At 37.0% G+C, this 25,712-nt stretch overlaps 1 protein-coding gene across 5 annotated transcripts in view; it reads left to right on the forward strand.

Annotated features, from left to right (window-relative positions):
* Positions 1 to 25,712, forward strand: part of MAGI2 (membrane associated guanylate kinase, WW and PDZ domain containing 2) — a 694,208-nt gene that overhangs the window by 553,214 nt on the left and 115,282 nt on the right. For all 5 annotated transcript variants that reach the window (XM_072333162.1, XM_072333185.1, XM_072333169.1 and 2 more), the window contains exon 10: positions 23,363 to 23,998. In XM_072333162.1, the coding sequence (XP_072189263.1) occupies positions 23,363 to 23,998 (636 nt within the window). The remainder of the gene's footprint in view (positions 1 to 23,362; positions 23,999 to 25,712) is intronic.

A 25,712-nucleotide genomic window follows, 5' to 3' on the forward strand; every position in this document is an offset into this window, starting at 1 on the left:
CATTGCAGGATGAACTTCCCAGAAATGTATCCACATCTGTGATGAAGTCATATAGCTCAAGAATTTGTATCAAGAATGGGAAATATTCTCTCTCATTTCATCAGCCAAGCATACACTTGGCCAGCTGCAAGATGCTAAATTATCTGTAAACAATGCAGACTTCAGCTTCTTTTTAGATACTGTTCTCCCAGAAATTGTAGCTTTACTGTATTTGTTAATCTATTCTAAATATAATAAAAATTTAAGATAAGATTCAGCTAATACAGATATAAATGTCTACATGATGGGTGTCTACACCTCCTGGCTAACACTAACAGCAGGTTAAATTGTGTTAACCACTAGGTGTAGACACTTGTGTTGATTTCTATATTTGTTAGCTACTCGCCAGTGGAGAAAAATATCCACCTTTTGTATGACCATTTTTAAACGACTGTAGAGAGATGAAGTCAAGAATTAGGTGAGGTCTGTCTCACATATACCACTCCAAATCTGCTGCACTTGTTAGGTATCCAAATCAAATAATTTTGCTGTTAGAAATACTTGAAGGAAAGATCCACAGCCTCATTGATATCCGTCGGCCTATCATCAGGTCCTGTATTAGCCTCCTGTAAATCAGGAATTCTTCAAGAAGCTGAAGTTACTCTAAATGCAAGAAAATAGAGAGACTGTGCATACTTGTTGATCTACAAACTCATTAGTGTTGTTATTCACTTGAATAAGCAAACTTGAAGTGATAACAGGGAAGCTGACCCTACAACATCCCTAATCTTAGGGAATAATTATTTAGTCATCATTCTTGCATCTTTCTGCATCATAACACTAATAGTTCACAACCTCTATAAAAATTACAGTACTCAAGAGAGAAGGAATTGAATATGTCTACAAAAAGCTCAGACTTATCATTGGTTTGTTTGTGTGTTTGTCCACTGTCAACTCAGATGAAGAAACCATTATCTCATCCAGTATCTGCTCGGGTGAGATTCAGACTGTCCAGTTACAGCAGGGTGGAAATGTTGGGCTATATATGTATGAGGAATGCCTTCAATGCAAAGAAAAAAATCTAAATTTAAAAAATGCATATTTTGACAGTCAACTAAGTCAATACTGTAAGTGAATATCATACAGGACTTACTGTATCATGACCACATGCTACAGTACCTATCTAATTTTTAAACAGATCAAGTCCCTCTCAGATGCTGTCAAGATCCAAGTGACACTGACACTGTTACAATATTTCCTCTTCTAGTAACTAGCTGGTTTCTGTATCAAGAAGTTCACTAGCAAGGAGCTCAGTGAAGAACTGTTCACACACATGTAGGACTTCATTTCCAGCAATACCAGAAGTTGGCTGAAATGTAGTTAGCCCAGCCCTGGCACTCTTTCACCAGCTCACTCAAAAGAGAGATTGGTGTTAAAAATTAAGGCATTGTTTTTTGAATACGAGAGACTGCATTGCTACTTGTAGATCTGAGAAAGAAGTGTCATCATTATTCCTATGAATTTCCAAGCTAAAACACTGTTTTGAGATATACTAGTGCTTCACCAATGTCAGTCTTGCAGATGCAATCTTATGCCATGAGGCAAGTGTATGAGAGTGGAGCAATGTATACAAATCATCTTGAGTTATCAGACTCCCCTGATTCAGCCTGGAGAAGAGGAGGATCAGGGGAGATCTTTTCAAACTCCATGAATACCTAAAAGGAGGCTGCAGTGAAGATGGAGCCAGGCTCTTCTCAGTACCAAGGCAAGAGGCCACAGGCACAAACTGAAACACAGGAGGTACCATCTGAACAACAGGAATCACTTCTGTGCCATGGCCTTGGGTACCCTACTGTGGGCCATAGGTACCCAGAGGTCTCTGCCAACCTCGGTCACTCTATAATTCTAGGATTCTGTGATATCTCTCCCCAGAATAGCTTGCAAGTTTCATGTGACTAAAGCTGAAACAGTTCAAGATGTATGAGGGCTGTTCCAAAACTAATTCCTCCTATTTTATTATGTTGGTCCACTAAGTCAGAGTGATATGGCAGAAGAGGTTGAACCTTCCCACAATATTACATTACATTTTGTTGCCATGAGACAGACGGCAGCGGAGGGGTAGTCTGACAAATGTTGTCTGACAAGGAAGTATGTACAAAGCAAAGATGTGGAACTGAATGCCTCCGTATGAAAAAAAAAAAAAAAAAAAAAAAAAAAAAAAAAAAAAAAGGCACCCATTAACATCCACTGGTGTTTGCTGAAGGTTTATGGAGACCATCCAGTGAATGCGAACACAGTGATGTCATGGGTGCTGTGTTTTAGCAGTGGTGACAGTGACAGTGGTGCAGATTTTCACTGATAGCAAAAATGCACGGATAATGGTAGCAGCTGTGTTGTAAAAATAGCATTCTGTAGCTGAAAACTTGTTCTATCAAATAGCATTATTATGCTCTTTGTATTTGTTGTAGTTTTTATGGAAATAAATAGGAAGCATTACTTACAGGGCAACCTATGTATATAAGTATAATTAATTCTGACTTTTGAGGCAAATTAGCATAGTGCTGCTAATCCTTAACATTTTAGACTTAATTTCATAGGCATAGGGAAGGGAGAGGGGAGGGGAGGAAAAGCAAGGGGAGGGAAGGGAGTGGGAAGGGAAGGGGAGGGAAGGGAGCAAAAAGTTGCTATGAATATTAGCTAAATTTTAGAATATAAATGTTTCCATTCCTCTGCTTGCAGAAAAAAAAGCAAAAGTAAGGAAGCATGATCCAATTATACTTAAGAGATTTCAGTCAGCAAACATATGAAAATGTCATAAACTTTCTGTTTGATTTCATGTATTGAATCTGTCACTTCAGCTGGGGGAAGTGATATGACTTGCATTTTTTAATTCTAAATGGTGACAGTAAAAATAATACTTGCATTTAAGAATGCTAATAGCAATGGGGAATGATGCAGCAGAAAGGTTTTCTTCTTTTTACAACCCCTTTCCCTTCCATATTTTAAAGTAAACAATTCATTGAATTACATATGTAAATACACAGCACTTAGGTTACTGGAAATTCTAAAGGATTGTTTTTTAACATTTTTTTGTTATATTTTTGTGTTTCTATTGTTTTCATAAACTTTCTACAGTGGTCACTGTAATAGTGAAATTTCTATTTAAAGTAGCTAAAGACCTTGGATAAAGCACTAACTTCCCTCACAAAGGTAATGAGTTCTAATCTTGATGAGGTTCCTATTATAATGTTTTCTTCACGTCTTTATTTTGGTACTTACTAAATTTCAAGGTATTCTTTGAATGATAAGCAGAACTGAAACTAAAAATTCCTACCCATATTTCTTATACGACACTCTGTTACTGTCTAGGTCTGAGGGCTTTGTGTGCATCCTTCCAGATTTCATTGGTTGGCTGGTGTGATATTCAGTCTTCTTGTTTTCTCCCTAAGGTGCAGAAAATCCATATGTCACTATCTGTTCTGCCTGATACAGAGCTAGAGCTTGAGTCCATGTTGCTTATCTGTCAAGCTACTCAGCATTCATTAAGCACTGCATACAAATCTTTCCTATTAAAACCATCCCACTTTGCATAAATATTCCTCGAGGTATGAAGAGCGCTATTGATTCTTTTTAGCTCTGTCATTTGGCTATTCCCCTTGAAGTTTTCAATTAAAATTGTTTATACAAACTGGAAGAGCAATTACAGCAGAACATCTAACTTGGATTCCAAAATGCTTCTTTAAATCACAAAAATAATTAGAAAATAAGAAAATTCTTAAGAACTTCTTGTCCTCACTTTACATAGTGTCTCACCTCGTGGGATGATTTTATTTTTTCATTATTATGGGACTCAGTGGTACCTGTCTATGTGTCTTGTTTTTTAGTCCTAAATTTTGCCATAATTCAGAAATTAGAGGAAATTTCCATATTCTGTATTGTTCTATAACATGTAAGAACTGTGCCTTACTTCAGGGTTGTTCAAAGCTTCACATATAGGAACATATCCCCCTAAATAAGGTGTCAGTTTGAAAGGAAAGGTTATTTCTAGTGGACTGAGAATACCAACACTCAGTGCAATTCAGATGGTTAACATAGGTGTTTAGGGCCATAAAAAGTGCAAGAGATCCCACCTACCCTCATGATGCCATTTGAGAAATACAGAAATCTCTTCTACATCCTGTAAATCTAGATATGCATCTTAAATGTCCAAGGATATTAAATGGCATAAGCAACCAGTTTCCTCTAATACCTTAAGAGTGAGTTAATGGACTCCTTTGTCTTTCGTAGTCATCTATCACAGCAAGCAGTGGTTGATACATTAGTGTACAACTGGCCCTTTTCTAACAATTTTAAGGATGTTTCTCTAGCCTAATTCAAAGCTCATGTGCTGTTTATGAACACTTGAAATAAAAAGCAAAAATCCTTTAAAATGTAATATGGTTATTTTTCTTTCATTTGGCTATTCAAACAAGCCTAAATGTTGAGCTCAGGCATACACTGGAGATTATTAATTTACTTCTTATAATCCAGAAGGGTTATAAATTCTTTCTTCTCATTTTGGAACAGATATTCTCCATGCCCATAAAACACCAATTTTAGGACTGGCCAATATATGTAATTCATTTCCTTTCCTATAGTGACTTTTGTTCAAAAGAAGAATTCTTTTTTTCGAGTGAAACAGGAATCTGGACAAATTACATTTTTCTTTGATAAAAAATCCATATTTATAGTCAATAAAAGTTCTGGTATGCATTGTTTGTGGCATTTAATTCACAGGTTACAGAACATTTTGATTTTCAGTTACCATTCCTAAGAATAATTATCAATGCTTTCTACTTACAACAGTAAAATATTAGTCACATAAGATGAAGTTCCAAGTTATGTTAGTGTGCAGCATAACTGTCTGCAGGACTTTGTATATGAGCAAATCTCCTTGTATGTAGTAAGTTAATTCTACTGCGTAAGCCATTAGACAGTTCTATCAGCACCAGCTGTAGAAAACCGAACAAGTTTGAATAGAGATGACTGAGGTTTGAACATGTCCAGCCATGCTAGATTCCACATGCACGGCACTTACTGGCTTCAACTTTGCCAAGATTTTCACACCTGTTTTGTTTTTATTTAACCAAGAAACCAAAGCTGGAGCATCTTAATGATAAGAGAGCATAGTGCAGATGTGGTTTGCAATACTGTGAACAATTCTGTTTCTTATGGGCAAACAGAATACAAAAGATACACTTAAGACATATTTACTCTGTTTAACCTAAACCACCAATCTAGGTCTCTGTAATGTAAGTAAAGGAGATCTGGTGCTACAAGCATAATAGAATCATAGAGTCCTTACCACTGGAAGGGATCTTTAAGGGTGATGTAGTCCAGCTCCCCTGCACCTTAGGAGAGGTGTTCCATCCCTGAGATCATTTTTGTGGCCCTCCTCTAGATGTGCCCCAACAGGTCCATATCTCTCCTGTACCGAGGACTCCACATCTGGATGCAGTACTCCAGATGAGGCCTCACAGCACAGAGCAGAGGGGCAGGAGCACCTCTCTCGCTAACTGCTGGCAACTCTTCTTTTGATGCAGCCCAGGATATGGTTGGCATTCTGGGCTGTGAGGGCACATTACTGGCTCATATCCAGCTTCCCATCCACCATTATCCCTAGGTTTTTTTCAGCAGGGCTGTGCTCAATCATTTAATCCCCCTTATTGGAAGTGGATGTTGCCTCAGCCCAGGTGCAAGACTTTGCACCTGGCTTTGTTGAACCTCATGAAATTCACCTGGGCCCCCTGCTTAAGCCTGTCTAGATCCTTCTGGATGGTGTCCCATCCCTCTGGCATGCTGACCACACCCCACACCTTGGTGTCATCAACAAACTTGCTGAAGGTGCACTCTACCCCACTGTCAGTGTCATCAATGAAGATATTAAAGAGTATTGATCCCAGCACTGGCCCTTACAGAGCACCATCCTCTCTGATCTTTGAGCCATTAGCCACCATTCTCTGGACTTGATCCTACAGACAGTTCTTCCATTGAACAGTCCACCCATCAAATCCATATCTTTCCAATTTGGAGAGTAGAATGTTGTGGGGTACTGTGTCAAAGGCCTAACTGACATTGAGATAAATGACATCGGTGACTCTTCCCTTGCCTACTGATGCAGTTACACCATCAAAAAAGGCCACCAGGGGCTATACCTTTAGCACTGAATGAAATCATAACGAAATTAAGAAAGACAGCAAAATAAAATAAAAATAGTAAAGGTAAAAAAAGCAGAAATTTTGTTTTGAACATGACCACATCACAATATACACAAACTATGCCATACACAAGACCAGTGCATGTGACAGTTCTCAGGAGCCCATACATTTGTTCTTCAGTCTGAACTCCATCATACAAAATCTGCAGACTCTCCAGTTAGGATATTTTAGATAGGTTGGTAGCTGATAAATTCTTTGTCATAATTCTGATATTTATTAGGACAGCTTTTGTAAGTTTTGGAAGTTGCCAGTTGAGTAAGCAGTGTGCAGTGACCTCAGTGCCTGCCAAAAATGCTGCTGTTGCAGAAATAACTTTTCTCCTATCAAGTATAATTAACATCTGTCTCGCATGATTTGGCTATTTGTATGAACAGACAAAAATATACATTGAAAAATAATAGTCATCATCATCTCATGTGCAGTTTCATTCAATAAATAATGACATCTTATTCCTTATAAAAATAATAATCTAGGAGGGGAAACAGCTTCTTCCTATATAGAGAGATGATGGGCAAAGTGAGATCATACCGCACTAATGAGGTTAATAACCTAGAACTGTTCTTTTCAGTATTATCAGCCATTACACCTTCAATTTTCTTCTGATTTTGCTTATATATAATTGTATTGTAGCATTCAGTTATTAAAACAAAATGTAAACATTCAGCTCAGTTTCAGATTTTTTTTTTCATTTTGTATTAAAAATCAAATACAGTAAGAATGCATGAAATCCAAATGTTCAGAAATTCAGCTCTTCATTTGCCTTGAACTGTTCATTGAGTACAAATTATAAAGCAAAAATTTAAAGCAAAGTTTAAACTCTTTGACTACTTGTGCATCATTCAATTAATTACTTTTAAGATACAGATTCTGCTCCATATTTAGAGTGGGAAAAAATGTAACAGCACTTATTAAGTGTACTACTTGAACAGACTTACATCTGAGTACTTCAATTTCCCCATCAAAAATGAGAAATAGTCCATTCAGAGCTTTGTAAAGTGCAATAAGTAATGCAGTCATCAGCCCCCATTATAACTTGTTCAAAAGGAAAAGAAACCCAATGAGGTTTATCTTATCAAGATGTCTAGGCTGAGTGCTATATGTATCCAGTTAGTTGTGTAGAGTACATTAAAACAGAAGTCTGTGTTAAATCACATGTACATCAGTTCTTTTGACCATGTTCTGAGTCTCTTATCTGAAGCATGACATGAAGTAAAAACATCCAGAGTTTCATTAGAGAAGAAAAAACATTTTCAGGCACATAAATTACATTCCAGGAACTTCATGAACCTTCTAACTAATGGAGGCTACAGAGACATTTCATGTAATTCTGTTATGACTTCACTTCTAAGGCATCCTTCGCTGTATGTTACCCAAATTGAGATACTAGAGCAGAGCACCTCTCCAATGACCCTGTTTCACTTAGCCTTTGGAAGAAGTGCAAAGCTTATTTCAGTGCTTACACCACATCTGCCTCTTTATAATTGATGATACTGACATTAAAAAAACAAACAAACAAAAAAAAAACCTTATTTGTTTTCAAACTTGTAATGCAGATTTCTTACTAACATACTTGTGCTGTGGCCCTAAGGTGGGCGGTGGGCTTTGGTGAGCCAAAGGGCCAAAGGGAAGGTGTCTGTCTACAACACAGGTACTACCCTCGTCATACCATACTACCACACCAGACATCAACTTTGCATTTAGCCCAATTTATAGGTGGGCTTTTGGTTAGATTCCTCTGTATACTCAATAGGAAAATCATGCAGTACCTCTATTTTGAAGTTGTTTGTTGTTGTTGTTTTTATATCAGCAAGATAAGTATAAAATGCTATTGTTTTACCTCTGGCCATTTTCCAAGCAGGTTAGACTGGCAGCAACATTATTCAGAGTTCTAAAAAGCTTTTTGTACTCTGCTAGATTGTTTTGAGCAATCTGTTTGGTCTGTTCTATTCCAATTATTTTCTGTATATCAGATGGTATATTTTTTAGGTTATATTTGACTGCATCATTGATTTCATAAGAAGGAAATACAGTCAACTCTTATAAAAGAGATTCAATCATATCTAGTGCAGTTCTACTTATATGAACATTTTTTTCTGAATTGCTTTGAGAAAAAAAAAAAAAAAAAAAAGAGAATGATAATAATAATAATTATGCTTGAACTATTGTTTATGACAAAAATGCTACTCCATCCAAGATGCTGACCTGACCAATTTTTATTTCAAGCTCTATCGTGCTGTAAATACTGTCTTTGGATAGACTGTTCAGTTCTGAATGAGAGATGGTGAGATTTTAAACATTACATTTGCTACAAGAATAATGAATTCTCCTTTCCTAGAGTCTCAGATATGTAATTTCAAGTCAAATGGAAGTAATATCTTAACAAAAATGTTGGCATGCAAAATTTTAAAACTGAACTGAAAGTAACATTAGCTTATGAAAGTTAAGTGATGAATCAAAACCAAGATGCTCCTTGTTTTTATAGACCTTTAATTGATCTAGTTCAGCCAAAGGTTCACAGTCTGGCAATGTTTATTTAATCCCAACCCAGGAAATACATCTCATAAAATATATGGTTGTTCGTATGACCTCTTTACCACCAATACCTTAACCTTCTATTTACCAAGATTCTTAAAGTTGATCATTTTCTTAAAGCTTCGAAAGCAGCATGTTTATCTGTAGAATGTGTGTAGGTATCGGTACAGTGGTTCAGTGTGATTGTGGCTCCAGCACTGACACCAGTATCAGCCCTCCCTGAGACTGCTCTGCATGCTGGGTCTTTTTACAGCACCATCCTATACAATCATTTTCAAAGGCATAATCTCAGCCAGAGTCTCACTGGAATAATCCAATTCTATGTCATCCTTCCAAATATATCATATTTTGTTCTAAGCTAGTCTGTTAGAGACAATCCATTAAGAAACAATAGTGCATTCAGTATAGTGAAAGTATCTGAATGTATCCTTAAATGATCAGTAGATAATACTATAATGTTGGTTCTGTACTTCAATTGAATTTTGAATGTTTGTGGCAGACTGCTTTTATGTGTGTTTATCTACGTGTAGATGTGCTCATGGTGAATAATTCAGTATAATTGTATGTGTGTGTGAATAACTATGACTATGTATATACACTTTTATATATTTTATATATATGTATATAATTGATTATATCGATTGTATCAATTTCAGGGGAAAAAAAAAAAAAAAGTCACATTTCTAAGATCTCATAGAGATAGAGGAACTTTATCCTTATTTCATAATGTCAGATATTCTTCCCAGTTGTCTTTGAGGGCCTCTGTGTTAGTGACCAGTCACTTTTGCAGAGGGTCAGTCTGGTCCGAAAATGCATTCCCCATACAGGAATGCATCCACATGTTGATGTAGCCTTTTGTGGGTTGTGCATATGAATTAGGAACTAATTCTCTTCCACTGTAGCTTCTGTACTAAACACCCTGTACCTTGGATTGACAGGAAAAGCTGAGCTTTCCCTCTATTGGATGTTCTATCCAGTAAGTCTCTCTTGACTTCAATCTCACACAACTTTTTATGTGTGGGAAGGTAAAAACCAGAACAAGTGCAGGAGCAAGAAGAGATTACACAAAAGGCCCAAAATCAAAGGATAAACAAGAAGTGCTGTCTCAGTATTTCAAGATCTGTTTGAACAATGCAAATGCATAAAATGCACGTAGGCAACCTTCAGTCCATTGTTCTCCGCATGTGATTGTTCTATTTTGTGCTATGTCATAAAAGAAATGTGAAGCAATTCCTCTCTGGGTGAAGACTGGAAGGAGAAAATTGATGGGTTAAGCCAGTTAGTCCTCCTGTCAGTGCTCAACCCAATGCTGTGGTACACTCACTCCTTGGTGTAGTGTATGTTGTACAGCATTGTAGTATCTGCTTCAGCAGACTGAGCAAAAATTTTACATTTTCTTGCAGCATCAGCAAGTTCCTTCCCTAGATCTCAGATCTGACACAGGCTACCATGGCAATTGTTTTTTACCACAGTTTGCATTTTGCAATGGCAGTTCTTAGGATCAGTATATATATAAAACCAACGCCTTCAGAACAATGTAAATGTCTCATGCATTGCAGACTTTCTATTATATTGCTATCAGTGATGGAATTAAATGTTCTTTTAAATCCTGATTTTGCTGGAAAAGAGAGAAATAACAGTAAGCTTGTAAAATTTTTATTCTTTTTTCCATCTCTTTACACTGTAGTCAATTTGGTGCAACAGTACTCATAAGATGAATGCACATTTCATATTTTTGTGGTTGATTCTGTTTTTTAATTTGATAATGCTAACATAACTAATTTATCTTTTAATGATGACAGCTTTTAATCTCTTTCACGTCTTATTGGTATCTGAGCACATCTGGGTCTTACTTGGGAATTCAAAATCTTTGTTATGCCTCTAGAGCATCCTTCCCAAATGGATTCTATTTGTCCAAGTGGAAAAAAAAGAAAGAAGGAAGGAAGGAAGGAAGGAAGGAAGGAAGGAAGGAAGGAAGGAAGGAAGGAAGGAAGGAAGGAAGGAAGGAAGGAAGGAAGGAAGGAAGGAAGGAAGGAAGGAAGGAAGGAAGGAAGGAAGGAAGGAAGGAAGGAAGGAAGGAAGGAAGGAAGGAAGGAAGGAAGGAAGGAAGGAAGGAAGGAAGGAAGGAAGGAAGGAAGGAAGGAAGGAAGGAAGGAAGGAAGGAAGGAAGGAAGGAAGGAAGGGAGGGAGGGAGGGAGGGAGGGAGGGAGGAAGGGAGGGAGGGAGGGAGGAAAGGGAGGGAGGGAGGGAGGGAGGAGTTCTTCTAGGAGTGCTTCATGATACTCAGCATTCAATCTGCAAACTGTTGTAATAAATTCTGGAAGCTGGTAAATTCTGAGAAGGGAAATGAATATGGTTACCACAAATATCAGTGTTAGTGCACTCTCTATTTATGATCTCTCTCATAAAAGTTTGTATAACGAGGTTGAGAAGCATCTGATGCCAGTTATCCCTAGCATATGAAATCATATGTAGAACTAGTAACTTTACCGTAATTACATTAACAGCATTTCAGACATTTTTATTGCTTAAACCTCATTTACCAGTTAATCACAGTGGAGTAATGTAATCATAAAGCTTGGAAAAGACCACTAAGATCATTCTGTCCAACCATCAACCTATCAGCACCACAAATATGAATATGCCTTGCCAAGAGAATTCATAGTTCTCTCATGTGGTATGATAATATGGAGATTTGTAAAATAATAGTGGAAATATGGAATAGTTTCTATCCTAATGGAAATAAAATGATAGAAATTTTCAGAAATTATTTCATTCCAGTATTTAATTGTAATCCCAATTATTTATTAACCCTGAAGATCCAGTCTTGATGGCATTTCAGTAGCACTTCACAATATGCCAAGATCACTAGACATTAAATACACCAACTGATTTATTTAGCTTTTATGTCTGTAAAAATTGTCAGTACTAAGCAATTTGGGGGTTCCTTGCTGAGGAGAGTGAAATTTCTGCCAGTTTGGAAATACTGTGCTCTCTTCTGAATATTATCTGGGAATGCAATACACATTCATTCACTAGTACAGAATTAGGAAAAGAAATGTAACTGATGCTTTGTAATTACGCAACTTAGTTCACTCTTTTTGTTTGTTGTAAGTTTGATAGATTTTACAATTTGATTTATTGTCCTATGAAGGGGGACACATCTTTTCCTGCTATAGGAGTATCTCCATTGTAAACCCTGTGAAATCAAAGCACACTAGGTTAAACAAATGTGGAATTCGTTCCCTCAGCTCTGCTGAACTTTGCTGGTAGGACACAGTTATTTATAGTGATGCCTGCCTTGCCATTGTCAGCAGATCTGGATTTGATTTGACTGATTCATGAAGACAATTTGGGATTTATTTTCATGAACCTGCAACTTCTTGATTATACTAAATGCAGAAAGAATTAAAATAGACAAGGAGTCTTTCGTTGTTGTACCTAGTGTTGTTTGGACATTTTATTTTAACCTTGTCTGAGTTTCTTGGGATTGTAATCCCTATCAGAATTAATAACTTTTCACTGTATATCTAAAAATGACTCATATATACAACTGTCAGCCTACTGTGAATTTTGTCCGGCATTGCTTTCTGACAGGGCATCTATGCAAGCAGTGTGCACATGCAAACCTTAAAAATTAACAATTTCATTCTTGAGATGTTATAAGAAGCAAAAAGAACAAATGCAGTTTTAGTACAAATTGCTATCAGGTTTTAAAACATTCCTTCCATGAGAAAGATTCACCAGCATACTCTAGGCAGAAATACAGTCAGTAAGGTGGTTAGGAGATCGTTTTTAGAGACAGGCAAGAACAGAGCAGCAAGCACAAGTCAGTTTCCTTTCAGATTTCTCCAGTATTCTGCTGCTGATATTTGCATCTCCAAAACTTCCTGATCTTTCCATCCTTGTATCCCATTGTGTACACTCTCATCCACTGCTTGACTGTAATATCTCCTGTCTGTAACATGCTGCATTCCCATATGCATTTTTCTTCTATGCTTCTTCATGCACATTTTCATGTAACACATAGTTCTTATAAGGATGTTTGCCAATTGGCCATCTCATTTCTCACCATTTTCATAGGCTACCCAGATAAGTGTAAGTTGTACACAAAATAAGTATGGAGCTAAATTTTCCACAAATTAACTTGTCACTATAGCTACTATCTCCAGTTGGATGAGAGGCCACAATTTGTGTTGTTTCTTATTGCCCTCTATAGCTGCCTGAAAAGGACGTTGTGTTGAGGTGGGTGTCAGCTACTTTTCCCAAGTAACAGTGATAGGCTGAGAGGGAATGTCCTCAAGTTGCACCAGGGGAGGTTTGGGTTGGATATTATGAACAATTTCTTCTCCAAAAGAGTGGTGAGATATTGAAACAGGCTGCCCAGGAAGGTGGTGGAGCTACCATCCCTGGAAATACAGTGTTGTGCTACTGAGGGACATGAATTAGTAGTGGGCATGATGGTTGAACTAGATGATCTTAGAGGTCTTTCTCAACCTTAATGATTCTATAATTCTGTGAAGCAGTACATCCTCAGGAAGGGTGGCGGCATCTACTTTGTCAGGAGCCATGTGGAAATATTATATGGAAGCATATGAAAATAAGTGATAATCTTTCAAGGAAAAGCTTAATATGATGTACATTTTGAGAAGGACTTTTTAACTAAAGGCCATCCATAGGATGATTCTCGTTAAGAACGTTGGGAGATAGCAAACATACTGAGACTACTTTTTAGGCGTGGACAAATAAATAGAGAAGTCTGACGTGGGATCTCAGTCATTCTTAATAATTTGTTTTAATTTACATTTGCTCATTAGCTAATTAACAAATTAATAAATTCAAACGTAGAAAATTAATTCTTTTCTAAAGAGGAAGATAGTGTGATATTATAAACTGAAGATTAATCCTCCTTTATTTATATAACCTGAGATTTGTCTATTGAACTGGTATATCCATAACACAGCTTCATTAGATTCCAACCATCAAGCTGAATTCTTCCTTCTCAGCAGTGAATTAAAGAATATTTACCCTGCAGTGGTGTAATTATTGTTCAAGTATTTACTACAGGAAAAGGGAAGACACAAAAAAAATGTTACTGTACAGTGCTACAAACTATACAGTAATACTGAAAATTCTAGTCTTCTCAGAAAGCTAATAAACCAAAGCTGAATGCAGAGAAGGCAAACAAAACATACGAGGAGGCAGAATAGATGGTGGGAGGCTGGATAATCTTTATAAAAGGAGAATGTGTTTCTTAGTCCTGCAACTGTAGCAGTGAAAATTGACCTTTTTCTAACCAACAGTAGACTGGAATTGCAGTTTTTTTATAAAGCTGGTGAGTTTTAAATAATGTGGTTGGTGAGACTTTTTCTAATGATTTCCTCCATCTCACCAAGAAATTAGTAAGCAAGCTGGACTTTGTAGTTTAGATTCAGTGTAGTGTTCAGGAGTGGGGTGAGAAAGAGAGGAGAAATTACTCAGTGGTGAAGGTGTTAAACTGTTTTGTAAAGAATGAAAATGAGTGATTGGTAGTGAAAGAGGCTCTAGAGATATTCCGATAATGTTTTCTTAGAAGGAAGGTCAGATTGATAATTGATTACCCTCTATTAACCTAGAAAAATTACAGTAAAGCCTGAAAAAAAGAATTCCTCTATTGCTCTTTACTGCACAGTTTTAAAGAAATGTGTTTATACATCCCTAAGAAACTGTGTAGTTTTCCTGGAATAGAATTGATGTGAGAAGTTCTCTGTAGTATAAGTAATTTTGTTCATGATTTTACTATTAAAAATAAAAAATAGGGATAATACATGAGATAAACAACTAAAGATTGAAAAGTGTTTGTAAAGCTCTTGAGTAAGAAGGGTCTCATATTAGACTTCAATCTGAAGAAGATATTTGTTAATGAATTGGTAATCATAGATGGCTCTATATTAAAAATACTGAGGTACTCACAGGTAGTAGGCTAGTAGTTGAAAGACATATCTTTCACTGGGAATGCTTCTACTGGTCAGAAAAAATAAAATTCTTTTTAATATAAATATAATACTTCCTGTCCTTAACATTGTAAAAAAAAAACTGACCTGCAATAATCTAGACTGTTTTTGAAGTATTTGTCTGTGGTGGCTTCAGAGTGCTTCAGAGTGCCTTCAATATGCAGCAAGATTTGAGGATTTCTTTCTATGTCCATTCACACACATACATACACATATAGATATTCCAAATTTCTAGTTTGGTGACACAGTAGATGCTCTAATGCCAAGGAGGTGGCGATGAATAATCAGACAATTCATTATGGCTGGAACAACATGTTTAGCTGGAGACAAGTTCTTCAGCATAAATTTTGAAAGTTATTTAATAGTGTTAATATCAGTTCCTGGGACAGCACTAATTGTAAACATTTCTTATGGGAAGTACTTGGACACATGTTATAATAGATTGCCCTTGCTAAAAAATGCATTAAGGCTGCACTTTCAGTCTTGGCTCCCATTGACTTCACAGCAACAATTTGACTCTGAAACAAGCACCTGATTTCCACAGGTGCTGACTGCCAGCAGGTAATGTGGTCAGCAGAACAGGGACCTGAGTGATGGCACAGAAAGCACATCACACCTTTTAATCTTAGCTTTAAACCTGATAGCAAAATCAGAAGGTCTGCACTTGCAGCTGAAATTAGGCATCTGGATGAGCACTGTGAGTGGATCAAGAAAAATGGAGTATTGAGCAAGCAGTACTGAAATTCACAATCAGAGCTCAGAATCAAACCTCACTTCTTGTTACTAAAAACACCCAATTTCATATATGTCTCAGCACATAAAGGCATTCATACTTGTGCAGAAAACGCCCTTCATCAGGAACAGGAGGCACTGCCTGCTTCCCAGCAGGGAGAGGGGCTTCTCAGTATTTACATCATGCTCTGCAGTAGCCAATGCCCTTAGGCTGTTGGGAGGCTCACGGGGCTACTTCCCCCCCTCCTGGGAGTCATTACCTAGATAAATGTGATGTTCTGTGTACAGAAATAAAATGTTGTGTGTACAAAAGAAAATGTGTTGTAAATTCTGACCTTCTTTTTCTAGAGAAAAAAAGGACTTCATTTCTGCATGAGTTTCTGCACAGTGACACCTTCAAAGTGATCCCAAATTGCTATGCAAACATGGCATGCATTTTTTATCTTGCTCTTCAGATCCACTGATGTTTTGTCATGCAGTTCATTCACACCAGGAGTTTCAGGATGAGAAACTGGTTCTTGCAAGCAAAACCTAGATACAACAAGCTTACATAATTTGTAAATAAAAGGTAGCCTTGAAAATAGGACTTTTTTTAAATTATGATTTTTATATTTTAATGTGGTCTTGTGTCCAAATTACTTATCATCTTTGCAGTAATTACTGTTGTGATTTAACCTGGCAGGTGGCTGAGAAGCACACAGTCATTCACTCACTCCTCACCTTCCCAGTGGGATGGGGGAGAGAATAGAGGGGTAAAAATGCAGAACTCGTGGATTGAGATAAAACTGTTTACTAAGATAGAGAAAAGGAAAAAGAGAATAGTTATGCCTATTTATATACATGCATATGTAGAGGAATGTATGTAATAAGTGATGCACAAGCAATTGCTCACCACCCCTCAACTGATGCCCATTTGGTCCCTGAAAAGGTGAAGTGTTAAATAAACTTCCTCCCTTCTGCCTTCTGCTCCATATCATTTGGTATGGAATATCACTTTGGCCAGAATAAATCAGCAGTCCATATTCTGTTCCTTCCCAGTTCCTTGGACCCTTGCCTCTGTACAACACTGCTATGCAGCAACCATAAACATCACAGTGTTTTCAACACTGTTTTCCTCCCAGTACCAAAATATAGCATCATACCAGACACTCCAAAAAACCAATTTTGTCCCAGGTGAAACTAAGACAATTACTTTTTTTGTAAAGTAGCTGTTTAAAATCTATGCCAGGCTTTCAAATACTTGAAGAAGTGAGAAATCGTTTAGCTCAGATGAGAATCTGCTGCTCCTTAGCACTTTACGAGCAACATTCATTTAAGTATTATTTTGCTATTTACTTACTTACATTTTAATCTGCTATTTTTCATGTTTACCCCAGATCAGCAAATAATCAAGGTCTTTAGATTTTTTTTTGAACATGTTTTATTCCTACTCCCCCCAAAAAAGAAAAAAAAATTAAAAATTTTTAAAAAATATATTAATTAAATGCTTCTCTTTAAATAGCTTTTACCACTGTGTGCAAAATACAAACAGAAATGTAAAGAGTTTCTTCCACTAATCCACATCTGGCTGGGTGTAATTACATGATACATGCTGGTTAAGCACAAAAATTTTGAATAGACAGCTTTTTAATTAGGCATGTGCATTGGGTCAGAGCAGAATTAAAACGGGTTCTGAAAATTTGATTTGATAAAAACGGCACCTGCTTACTCAACAGATCTGGGTCTTGGGTACAGTTCCAGTCATGTCTGTGTTAAATCCTCCCCCTTGAAGAGGAAGCAAAGTTCTGAACAAGGGCACTAAGTTTTATTCTGACTCACACGTCAGTCCTTCCAATGACAGGGACAAATCTTAGCCAGAGTTATGCACTTGTGCAGTGATCCTTTGTAGAACTGCTGACTTGAAAATGTGATAAGCAGCTGTTGCCTCTATTGCTCAGGTTTCATTAAAAGGAAAGGTCTGAGGGCCTGAATGCACAGAAAAACATTTTTATTTCATTTTTACCAGATTTAATAACTAATTATTTGTATTATGCTCGGATTTTTCCCACAAACCTCAGTTCTGAGAGTCCAGTGACTGAATGGCAGATATGTGTATGGCAGTGACCTGTCAGCTTCACTGTTTGTCAGCACGTGGGTAAATTTTCTGTAGATGGTGAAAACCAGGAAATAGCTCTTCTCCACCATCTGAAAAAATATATTTTAATGGGCTGTTCAGCATGCTCACACACCAGCAAGTTGTCCTGAAATTATTTTCGAGCTGAAGGCAGCTGAGCATTGTTGTGTCCCAGCAGCCCTCTTCATTGCAGCATAACTGCATAAACTATCTATGAAATAAAATTGTTACAGAGCCAACAATAAAGTGGTCAATTTTAAATGTATAGCCCTCTTCCAGTTTGTGACTGTGGCTATGATGATAATGCACATCTCCCAGGTTACACACTTGGTAACGTTTAGCAGTTAGATAGTTTTTAATAGAAGTGAGAATTTTCTTGGCAGGTGTTTTAACTGCTTCATTATTAATATGCAATAGCCAACTTCACACTGCAGTCTTCTTTAAGAAGTGATTATAATTCAGTAATTTATATTTTCAAAACAGGGATAATTATGTGATTAAAATTAGCAAAAAGTAGGTCCACATTTAAAAAATAATAATAATAAATGGGCTACTACTGATTGCAGAGTCCCAGGTTTTATCTTCCATTTATAACATTTATGCTGCTACAGTGTGAGTAGCTAGAGCTGAGCTGATGTTATAAAGTTCTTTGGGAGGTCACAGTACAAGAAAACAGAGAAATTCTGTTTACACAGAGCCTTTCAAAATCTCATGTGTTCCAACAAATGACTGTACCCACTGATAACAGAAAATATTCACGCACCGAATTAACACCTATGGAAAGAGAAGTGAAGCTGATGCTTGAAGTTTCAGTTTACAATTTGTTCTTTGTGCTTCTACTGGTAGATGTATGTGCATGTACAAAAACTTCTCATTTCTGAGGAGTCTTCTCCTCTTCCATGACCATCAGTCACATGTGCTGTTATTGGAATTACCTTGACATCTTGTCTCTCAGTGCTGGAAACAAGTCAGCAGCTCAGAATTTATTAGTAATAGGCTACAGTGCAAGCAGTGTTGCAGTACTTTGCAAAAACAGAAGACAAGGTCACTGCTGGGAAGTGACAGAAGCAGATAGCAATGGCAGTATATAACGAGGGTGGGCAGGTGTAGGAAGAGCTTCAACAATAACGTCATCACATTATACGGTTTATATTTTATTAGTTCTGAAGTTCATGCAATATATGCATATGCAGAATTTGAAGTGTATGGTTGAGAAATATGGGTAGAAATGAGTACTACAGAAGTTAGTAGCTGTAATAAAATCTATAAATGCAGAAAAGAAGAAAATATAAAAGCATCCTGAATCTCGCAGAGCTGGTTCTCTTTGTGCTCCTGCACTGACTTGCCAAACCGTGGGCTGTTTTCACCTCCATTGCTGAGGGCTGGGCTGGTTGTGTGGGAGGAGCAAGGCTGCCCCTGCCCCCACCAAATCACAAAGTTCCTACTGGATTGTGAATGAGGTCATCAGTTAACAACAAAGACCTAATATGCCTTCTTTTCTTTGAGTTCATACTTGGAAGTAGAAAGGAGTCTGAGTACCAATGAGAAGGGCCTTCCGGGAAGCAGTTCAGTTTACTGAGGTGCCATAAAAACTCCAGTTAGGGATCTGAATGTGCAAGAAACAGTGATGATAAGAAATATACAGATGTCAAAAAAAACCTTACAGATTCAATTTGGATCAAGCACTCCATGGGTGAAAAAAAGTATTTTTGCAGAGTTAATAACAGGTCCCCAGATTCTGATTTGACTCTGTAATGTTATAAAAGACAGGAGTGTAAGTAATAATCTGTCATTAGGGGGTGTCAAAGCTCACAGCTTTCCTCATTAGTCACCATGCTAACAAAAGATAATGACGGTTTACTCCTGGATTTTTGTTTTTTTTTTCATTGCTTTAAAATATATGGATAACATTTAAGAAAGAGATCAGGGATTGATTCCATTTATATTACAGGGAAAAAATAATTAATAATCATGAAACTTTAGAAAGCAAAACAAGCTAGTCAAAGTGAAATATTCTGGAGATGAAAGACAGGATATTTTTTGTCCACTTTACTGGGTAGCAAAGCTGCCACTTCATGAAAGAGTGCCATTCAACTGCCTGTTCTGCAGAGCAACCTTGTCTCCCTTATCTATGTAGTCAGATCGGATTGGTAGTGCATGTGCAGAGTTTTTAAATGTTGGGGAAATGAGGGAGAAGACTTCATAGTGGGGACACTGATGTGCAGAGATGTCTAATCTAGAGAAGAAAAGGCATGGTAGGATCTCATCAGTGTCTACAGTACCTGAAGGAAGGATGCAAAGAGGACAGCTCTTCTCATAGCTGCCCAGTGCCAGGACAGGATGCTGTGGGCATGAATGGGAGCACAGGAAGTTCCATCTAAACATGAGGAAGCACTTCTGTGCTGTGTGGGTGATGAAGCAGTGGCACAGGCTGCTCAGAGGCTGTGAGGTCTCCTTGATGATCTTCAAAATCCACATGGCCATGACCTTGAGCATGCTGCTCTGGGTATCCATGCTGCAGCATGAGTTGGGCCAGATGGACCCAGAGGACCCAGAGAGACCTCTGCCAGTCTGTGTCTGTGGAAACAAACTCTAGTCAGTTTAGTACACAAAGTATGATGCTTAATTTTAACATTCTGCAGAAGTTTGAGGGGACCCACTCACTGTGAAACTGTGATTTCTGGAGGCAGACTATGTCTTGCTCAAATACTTGTGCAGGAATTATAAAGGGGATAGCAATTGTGTTTGTCCATATGCATCCATTATTATTAGAATCAGCAGGAGGTAACAGTCAGAGAAGATGCTACAGGAACCTTTCAGGAAGTTTTTGTAAAGTAGGGAGATTTTGAACATGGTACCATCTCTGTAATGCTCTTAACTTATCTCTCTCTTCCTACCAAATGCTGGATATTTCTTTCTGTGTCAGTAATAAAAATTCTCAGCCTGGCAACTGATTTAGGCTGGAAAAAACTCCTACAATCCAGAGATATATTTGAACAATTTCTGAAATTAACCCCTTCTAATCCTTCTTCATGTCTCACAATCTGAAAAGCCTCTTCTTCCCAGGCTAACACCACTGCAGCTCCTCCATGAATTGAACTTGGTAACTCATGCCTTTCTCCTCATCCCTTTTAACCTTCAGCCATATGTTCACCATATGACAATGTAGCATTATGGGTCTCAAACAGATCAACTGTGAGTGGCTTCAGAGTGTGCCCTAGATACAACATTCACTTTACACTTAGGAAAGCATAAGAATCTTTAAAAACATTAATGAAGGAAATACTGAAGAATTTTTGAGGGATAATATAGCTTCATTACTTTGAGTAGTTCTTACCCAAGACCTTTGAATGCTCATTTTTGCCTGTTCAGTGACTGGGGGAAGGGATGACTTCAGCTGTGTATTTTCTTAGTGTGCTGTTTGTGCACTGGCTAATTTCTTTTCACTGGATAGCTATTGTCATGACAATTAGTTCATCTAATCTCCCGATTTCTAAAAAATATCTTGTTTTAAGTTTTAGGACACAGCCAATGCTGTGCAAATATATAAAGTAAAGCAGACAATGGTTTCCCTGCCCTACACAAATAATGCTTTGATCCTTTTGCACCCTCTGCTTAAGTGTTGCAAAAGAGGATGAACAGATTGCTCTCCTCCCACTACATATCTGCATTGCCAGCACTCAGGGAAATAAAGACTGCATGGATTAGAAAGTTACAAGGGTAAAATGAAGGCATAAGATACCGCAATAGGAGCATGTACTGAAGAGGTCTCAGTTCAACTGTATTCATCCTATTATGAGCAATGTCAGCCTCACTGCTAATGTGGAAGCCAGGGATGAGAGTGCAGGTAAGATCTTTCTATAGCAGGGCATGATCAAATCACAATGAATTGCAGCTGCTGCCAATATAATGTCATATAGCAAATTCTTTCTCTTTTTAATATATTGACTTTCAAAAACTGATTTATAGCATTGGTTGCCTAAGACAGAAATATCGGAGCTGCTTCTGCACTACTTGTGAAATGAACATGTTTTTGCTTATAGCTTAAAATCCATTTATGACACATTTAAGACTGTATTTGTGACTCCTGTTATTTGTGAATATTATTCACAAACATTTAAACAAATTCTGTTCACATTTTTTTTCCCTGAACACCCTCTGAAGAAATCTTTCAACAAATCACAGTTTGTGCATAGGCAATTAATTACTGTCAGGCTGGTATATAGTCTGACTGGGTGGGAATTGACCATTTCATTTTCATGTATAAACAGTCTTTGCCTTTTCCTGCACTGACATCATGATGATGATCTTTTTTCCTCAGTTTTCCTGATTAGATCTTTTGAATTAAGCACTTGAAAGACGTAATTTCACAAATATACTTGAAGCAATTCCACACAAACTACCTCCTCCTCCCCAAATAATTCTCATTTTTATTGCTGAGTTTTGAAATATCATTATAAAGCAATATGTTTTGATAAGTCAGTTATTGAACTGTATGTATGCCTTGTAGACATTTCATCATGTTGTCTGTATAAATGATTTTTTCTTCCTAATTAATGGTAGGATAATAAAAGGATTTTTAAAAAATAATTCAGCTTTCAGGGTTTCCTGACCAAACCTACCTATTGTTGTTTCATTAAAGTGCAAACCAGCTGTGGTCATCAAACTATTCTGAATATTGTTCTTACTAATTGCTTTTTTTTATTTTAATACATACTGCAACATTACCTTAAAAATGATTTATGACTATTAACACATAGATTCGTTTTAACAATAAGAAGGAAGGCAAATCTGTTTCTGAAATTTCCTTAAAAAAATATGGTTGTGGAGGAGCAATATGAAGACCCACAAGTAGCTTGTTGATTTGAAGCATTCTGATTTTGAGCATAATGCTATGACTGGTAGTTCTGTACAAGATTTTGAACCTAAAAGTAACATCTTTATTTTCATTTGACAAGCCAATTTAGTTGGAAATCTTAAACTGTCTTTCTGGTGTTTGTCTAGATTCCTTCAACTAGGACAGTTTGTCTAATAAAAAGCTATTATACCTACATGCCAAATTTGTCCTGTCATACTTAAACCATCACAGCTATGGCAAAATACCACTGAACTTTGCTTCGATATGTAAGATTCAGTTTAGCTCCTGCCTAGAATAAGTAGTGACTGTAATAGTTCTGGATGTTTGATAGCAACAGCATTTAATAGAAAACTGTCAACATCATGTCCAATGAAAAAGTATTTCTTCAATCACGTTAGCAAAAAGTATTTCTTCAATCATGTTAGCTGAGCTTTTCATCTCTGTTCATTGATTCTCATGTCCACAAGTACTTACCATTTCCTTTTATTTTTTTACTCTTCAACAAACAAGAACATTTCTTAATTACAAGCCCTCCAAATAAGCTACCACTGTATCCTAAAAAAAAAAAAAAAAAAAAAAAAAAAAAAAAAAAAAAAAGTCATCAGTGGAGTACACTGAAAGGCATAGAAAAATAGGGAAGAAATGTCAAGAAAAGGTATATTTCCTGAATCCAGCATAATTCTCCAGCTGTGAGCTACCATACAAAATAGTACTACCATTGTCTACCTGTGTTACATTTGTTGGCAGACAAACTAATTTTTTGTCTCCACTGTTTGAGTCAACATGATGGTCTAATCCATTTTCCTTTTTAGTGGAGTTCTATCTCATTAAACAAAAAATGTGTGGTGTACAGTTACTAAAGTTTTCTCATATTGTCACTCTCTTCTTCTCTTTCTAGGTGATGTGATTGTCTATATTAATGAAGTTTGTGTCCTTGGACATACTCACGCAGATGTAGTCAAACTCTTCCAGTCTGTTCCTATTGGTCAGAGTGTCAACTTGGTGCTATGTCGTGGATACCCTTTGCCCTTTGATCCTGAAGATCCTGCCAACAGCATGGTGCCACCCCTTGCAGTAATGGAGAGGCCTCCGGTAGTGGTAAATGGAAGACATAACTATGAAACTTATTTGGAATACATTTCTAGGACTTCTCAGTCTGTTCCAGACGTAACAGATCGACCACCACACTCCTTGCACTCCATTCCAGCAGATAGTCAGCTTGATAGCACATTCCCACCACCTGCCCATGATGATAATGTATCAATGGCTTCTTCTGGGGCCACCCAAGCTGAACTTATGACCTTAACCATTGTGAAAGGGGCCCAGGGCTTTGGCTTCACTATAGCAGACAGTCCTACAGGACAGAGGGTGAAGCAAATTCTAGACATTCAGGGATGTCCTGGTTTGTGTGAAGGTGACCTCATTGTTGAGATCAACCAGCAGAATGTACAGAACCTGAGCCATGCAGAAGTAGTGGATATACTTAAGGAATGTCCTGTTGGAAGTGAAACTTCTTTGATTATCCATAGAGGAGGTAAGTTTGGAAAGTCTGTACAATTGCAAAAATGTGTGTAAAAGGTTCTAAACCGTAAGACATCCATATATTCACTACATCCTTGTGTGCTAGATGGGAAATTAATATCCATTTTGTGGGAGGTAACATTATTGATACTGGAAAAGTATGTCTGCAATTAAGTATTCTAGGCAAAATGTTTGTGTTTTGAGTGTCAACAGTCCCTACTCTGTATAAGGGTAAAACTAGAGCATTTCAGAACCTTTCACCCTTCAATATTATGTGTGCAGCAAACTCCTATCATCCTAACCCAGTGCTGCAAACTTTGTATGTATTATTTTATATTGCATAATCAAGGTAGATCAAAATTTCAGCAGTCTTTCAGCTATTTACAAAATTATTAGTCTGTATAAGCCATTTTATGTCTTTTTTTCTTGTAAAATTATTGTATAGCAATTGTTTTGTTTCTTTCTGAACAACAAAGATCAAACAAACATATCTTTCTCTCCTTTGAAAAATAGCTTCTAGCAACTTCGTTTTTGGGACTAATCTGACACAGTAAACATGAATACACACAACTAGAGGGGGAGAGCCAATGCTTAACTGTAAGAAAGCAACAGTGACAGAAGTTGAACACCTCAGCAGCTTGTAGCAGTTTAGCCAAACAGATTTTCATGATGGTTTGTTGTGAGCATCCATCACAATTTGCAATTGCCTGAATTTAATAATAAGACTTAGTTTCTTTCATTAAAGATCTTTATTCCTCTCAAGTCATTCATGCCACTGAATGTATGTTACTCTGTGCTTCAAAAGACAAAGACAAAAAAAAACGGGGGATACTATAGAGAAATGTCTCTTACCTTCCTTCTGATGAATAGAGTTTGGAAAGTGAAGCTCTAGTATTTTCACATGCCAAATGTTTGTCTTTTTAAAACCTACAGAGCCTTGGAACAAGGAATCTGGCAATACTTTATCAAGAAGCAGAAATAATAAACATTAGATGACAAATGTCTGCAGATTCACATAAAGTCTTTTTCATAGCTATGTGTAAACAAATGATTTACAGAAGACAGAATCTGACATTTCTGTGTAAGAATACTGAATTAATACTGATGAGTAAAGGCCAGTGGTGTTATGAAAGTATGTAAACTTAGAGAAAGTTAACCATTGTGCTATAGTAGTTGCTATTCAGTCTGCTTTTTATTTTTACAGATATTAGGAATTTTTTAAAAATAATAATAATATTAAAAAGGAGTAAGCCTCATTTTTTTCCATGAAAATTATGGCAAATTAGGGAGCACTGCATGGCAATAAAGAGCATGAAGGGAATTAGAAGGGTTAATAGAACACCAAAAGATGGCATTTTGTTTTGAAAAAATGAAAGCTAATCCACCTCAAGAGGAAAACAATTCAGAACACCAATCTTCAGAGAGAAGTGGAGTGTGAAATCCAGTATGTTGAGCAAGCCTGAGTAATAATAGACACCAAAATAGATATTTCAGCAATCAGTGCTGGACAGTAGCAAAAAAAAAAAAAAAAAAAAGAAAGAAAAAAAAAAAATCCCTGAAGCAAAACATACTCAAGCCTGTGAGGATAATTCCTCTCTCTCAAGAGAATTTCTTCTGAGAGCACAGTCTTTTGCTCAAAACAAGTTGATCAGCGTGTTGGTTTAACAAGTTCTGGTACATTAACTGTGCTGTGGTTATTGTATATACAACATCATGGCAGATGAGAT

The sequence above is a fragment of the Excalfactoria chinensis genome, chromosome 1 (assembly GCF_039878825.1).
Source record: "Excalfactoria chinensis isolate bCotChi1 chromosome 1, bCotChi1.hap2, whole genome shotgun sequence".
NCBI classification, from domain to species: domain Eukaryota; kingdom Metazoa; phylum Chordata; class Aves; order Galliformes; family Phasianidae; genus Excalfactoria; species Excalfactoria chinensis.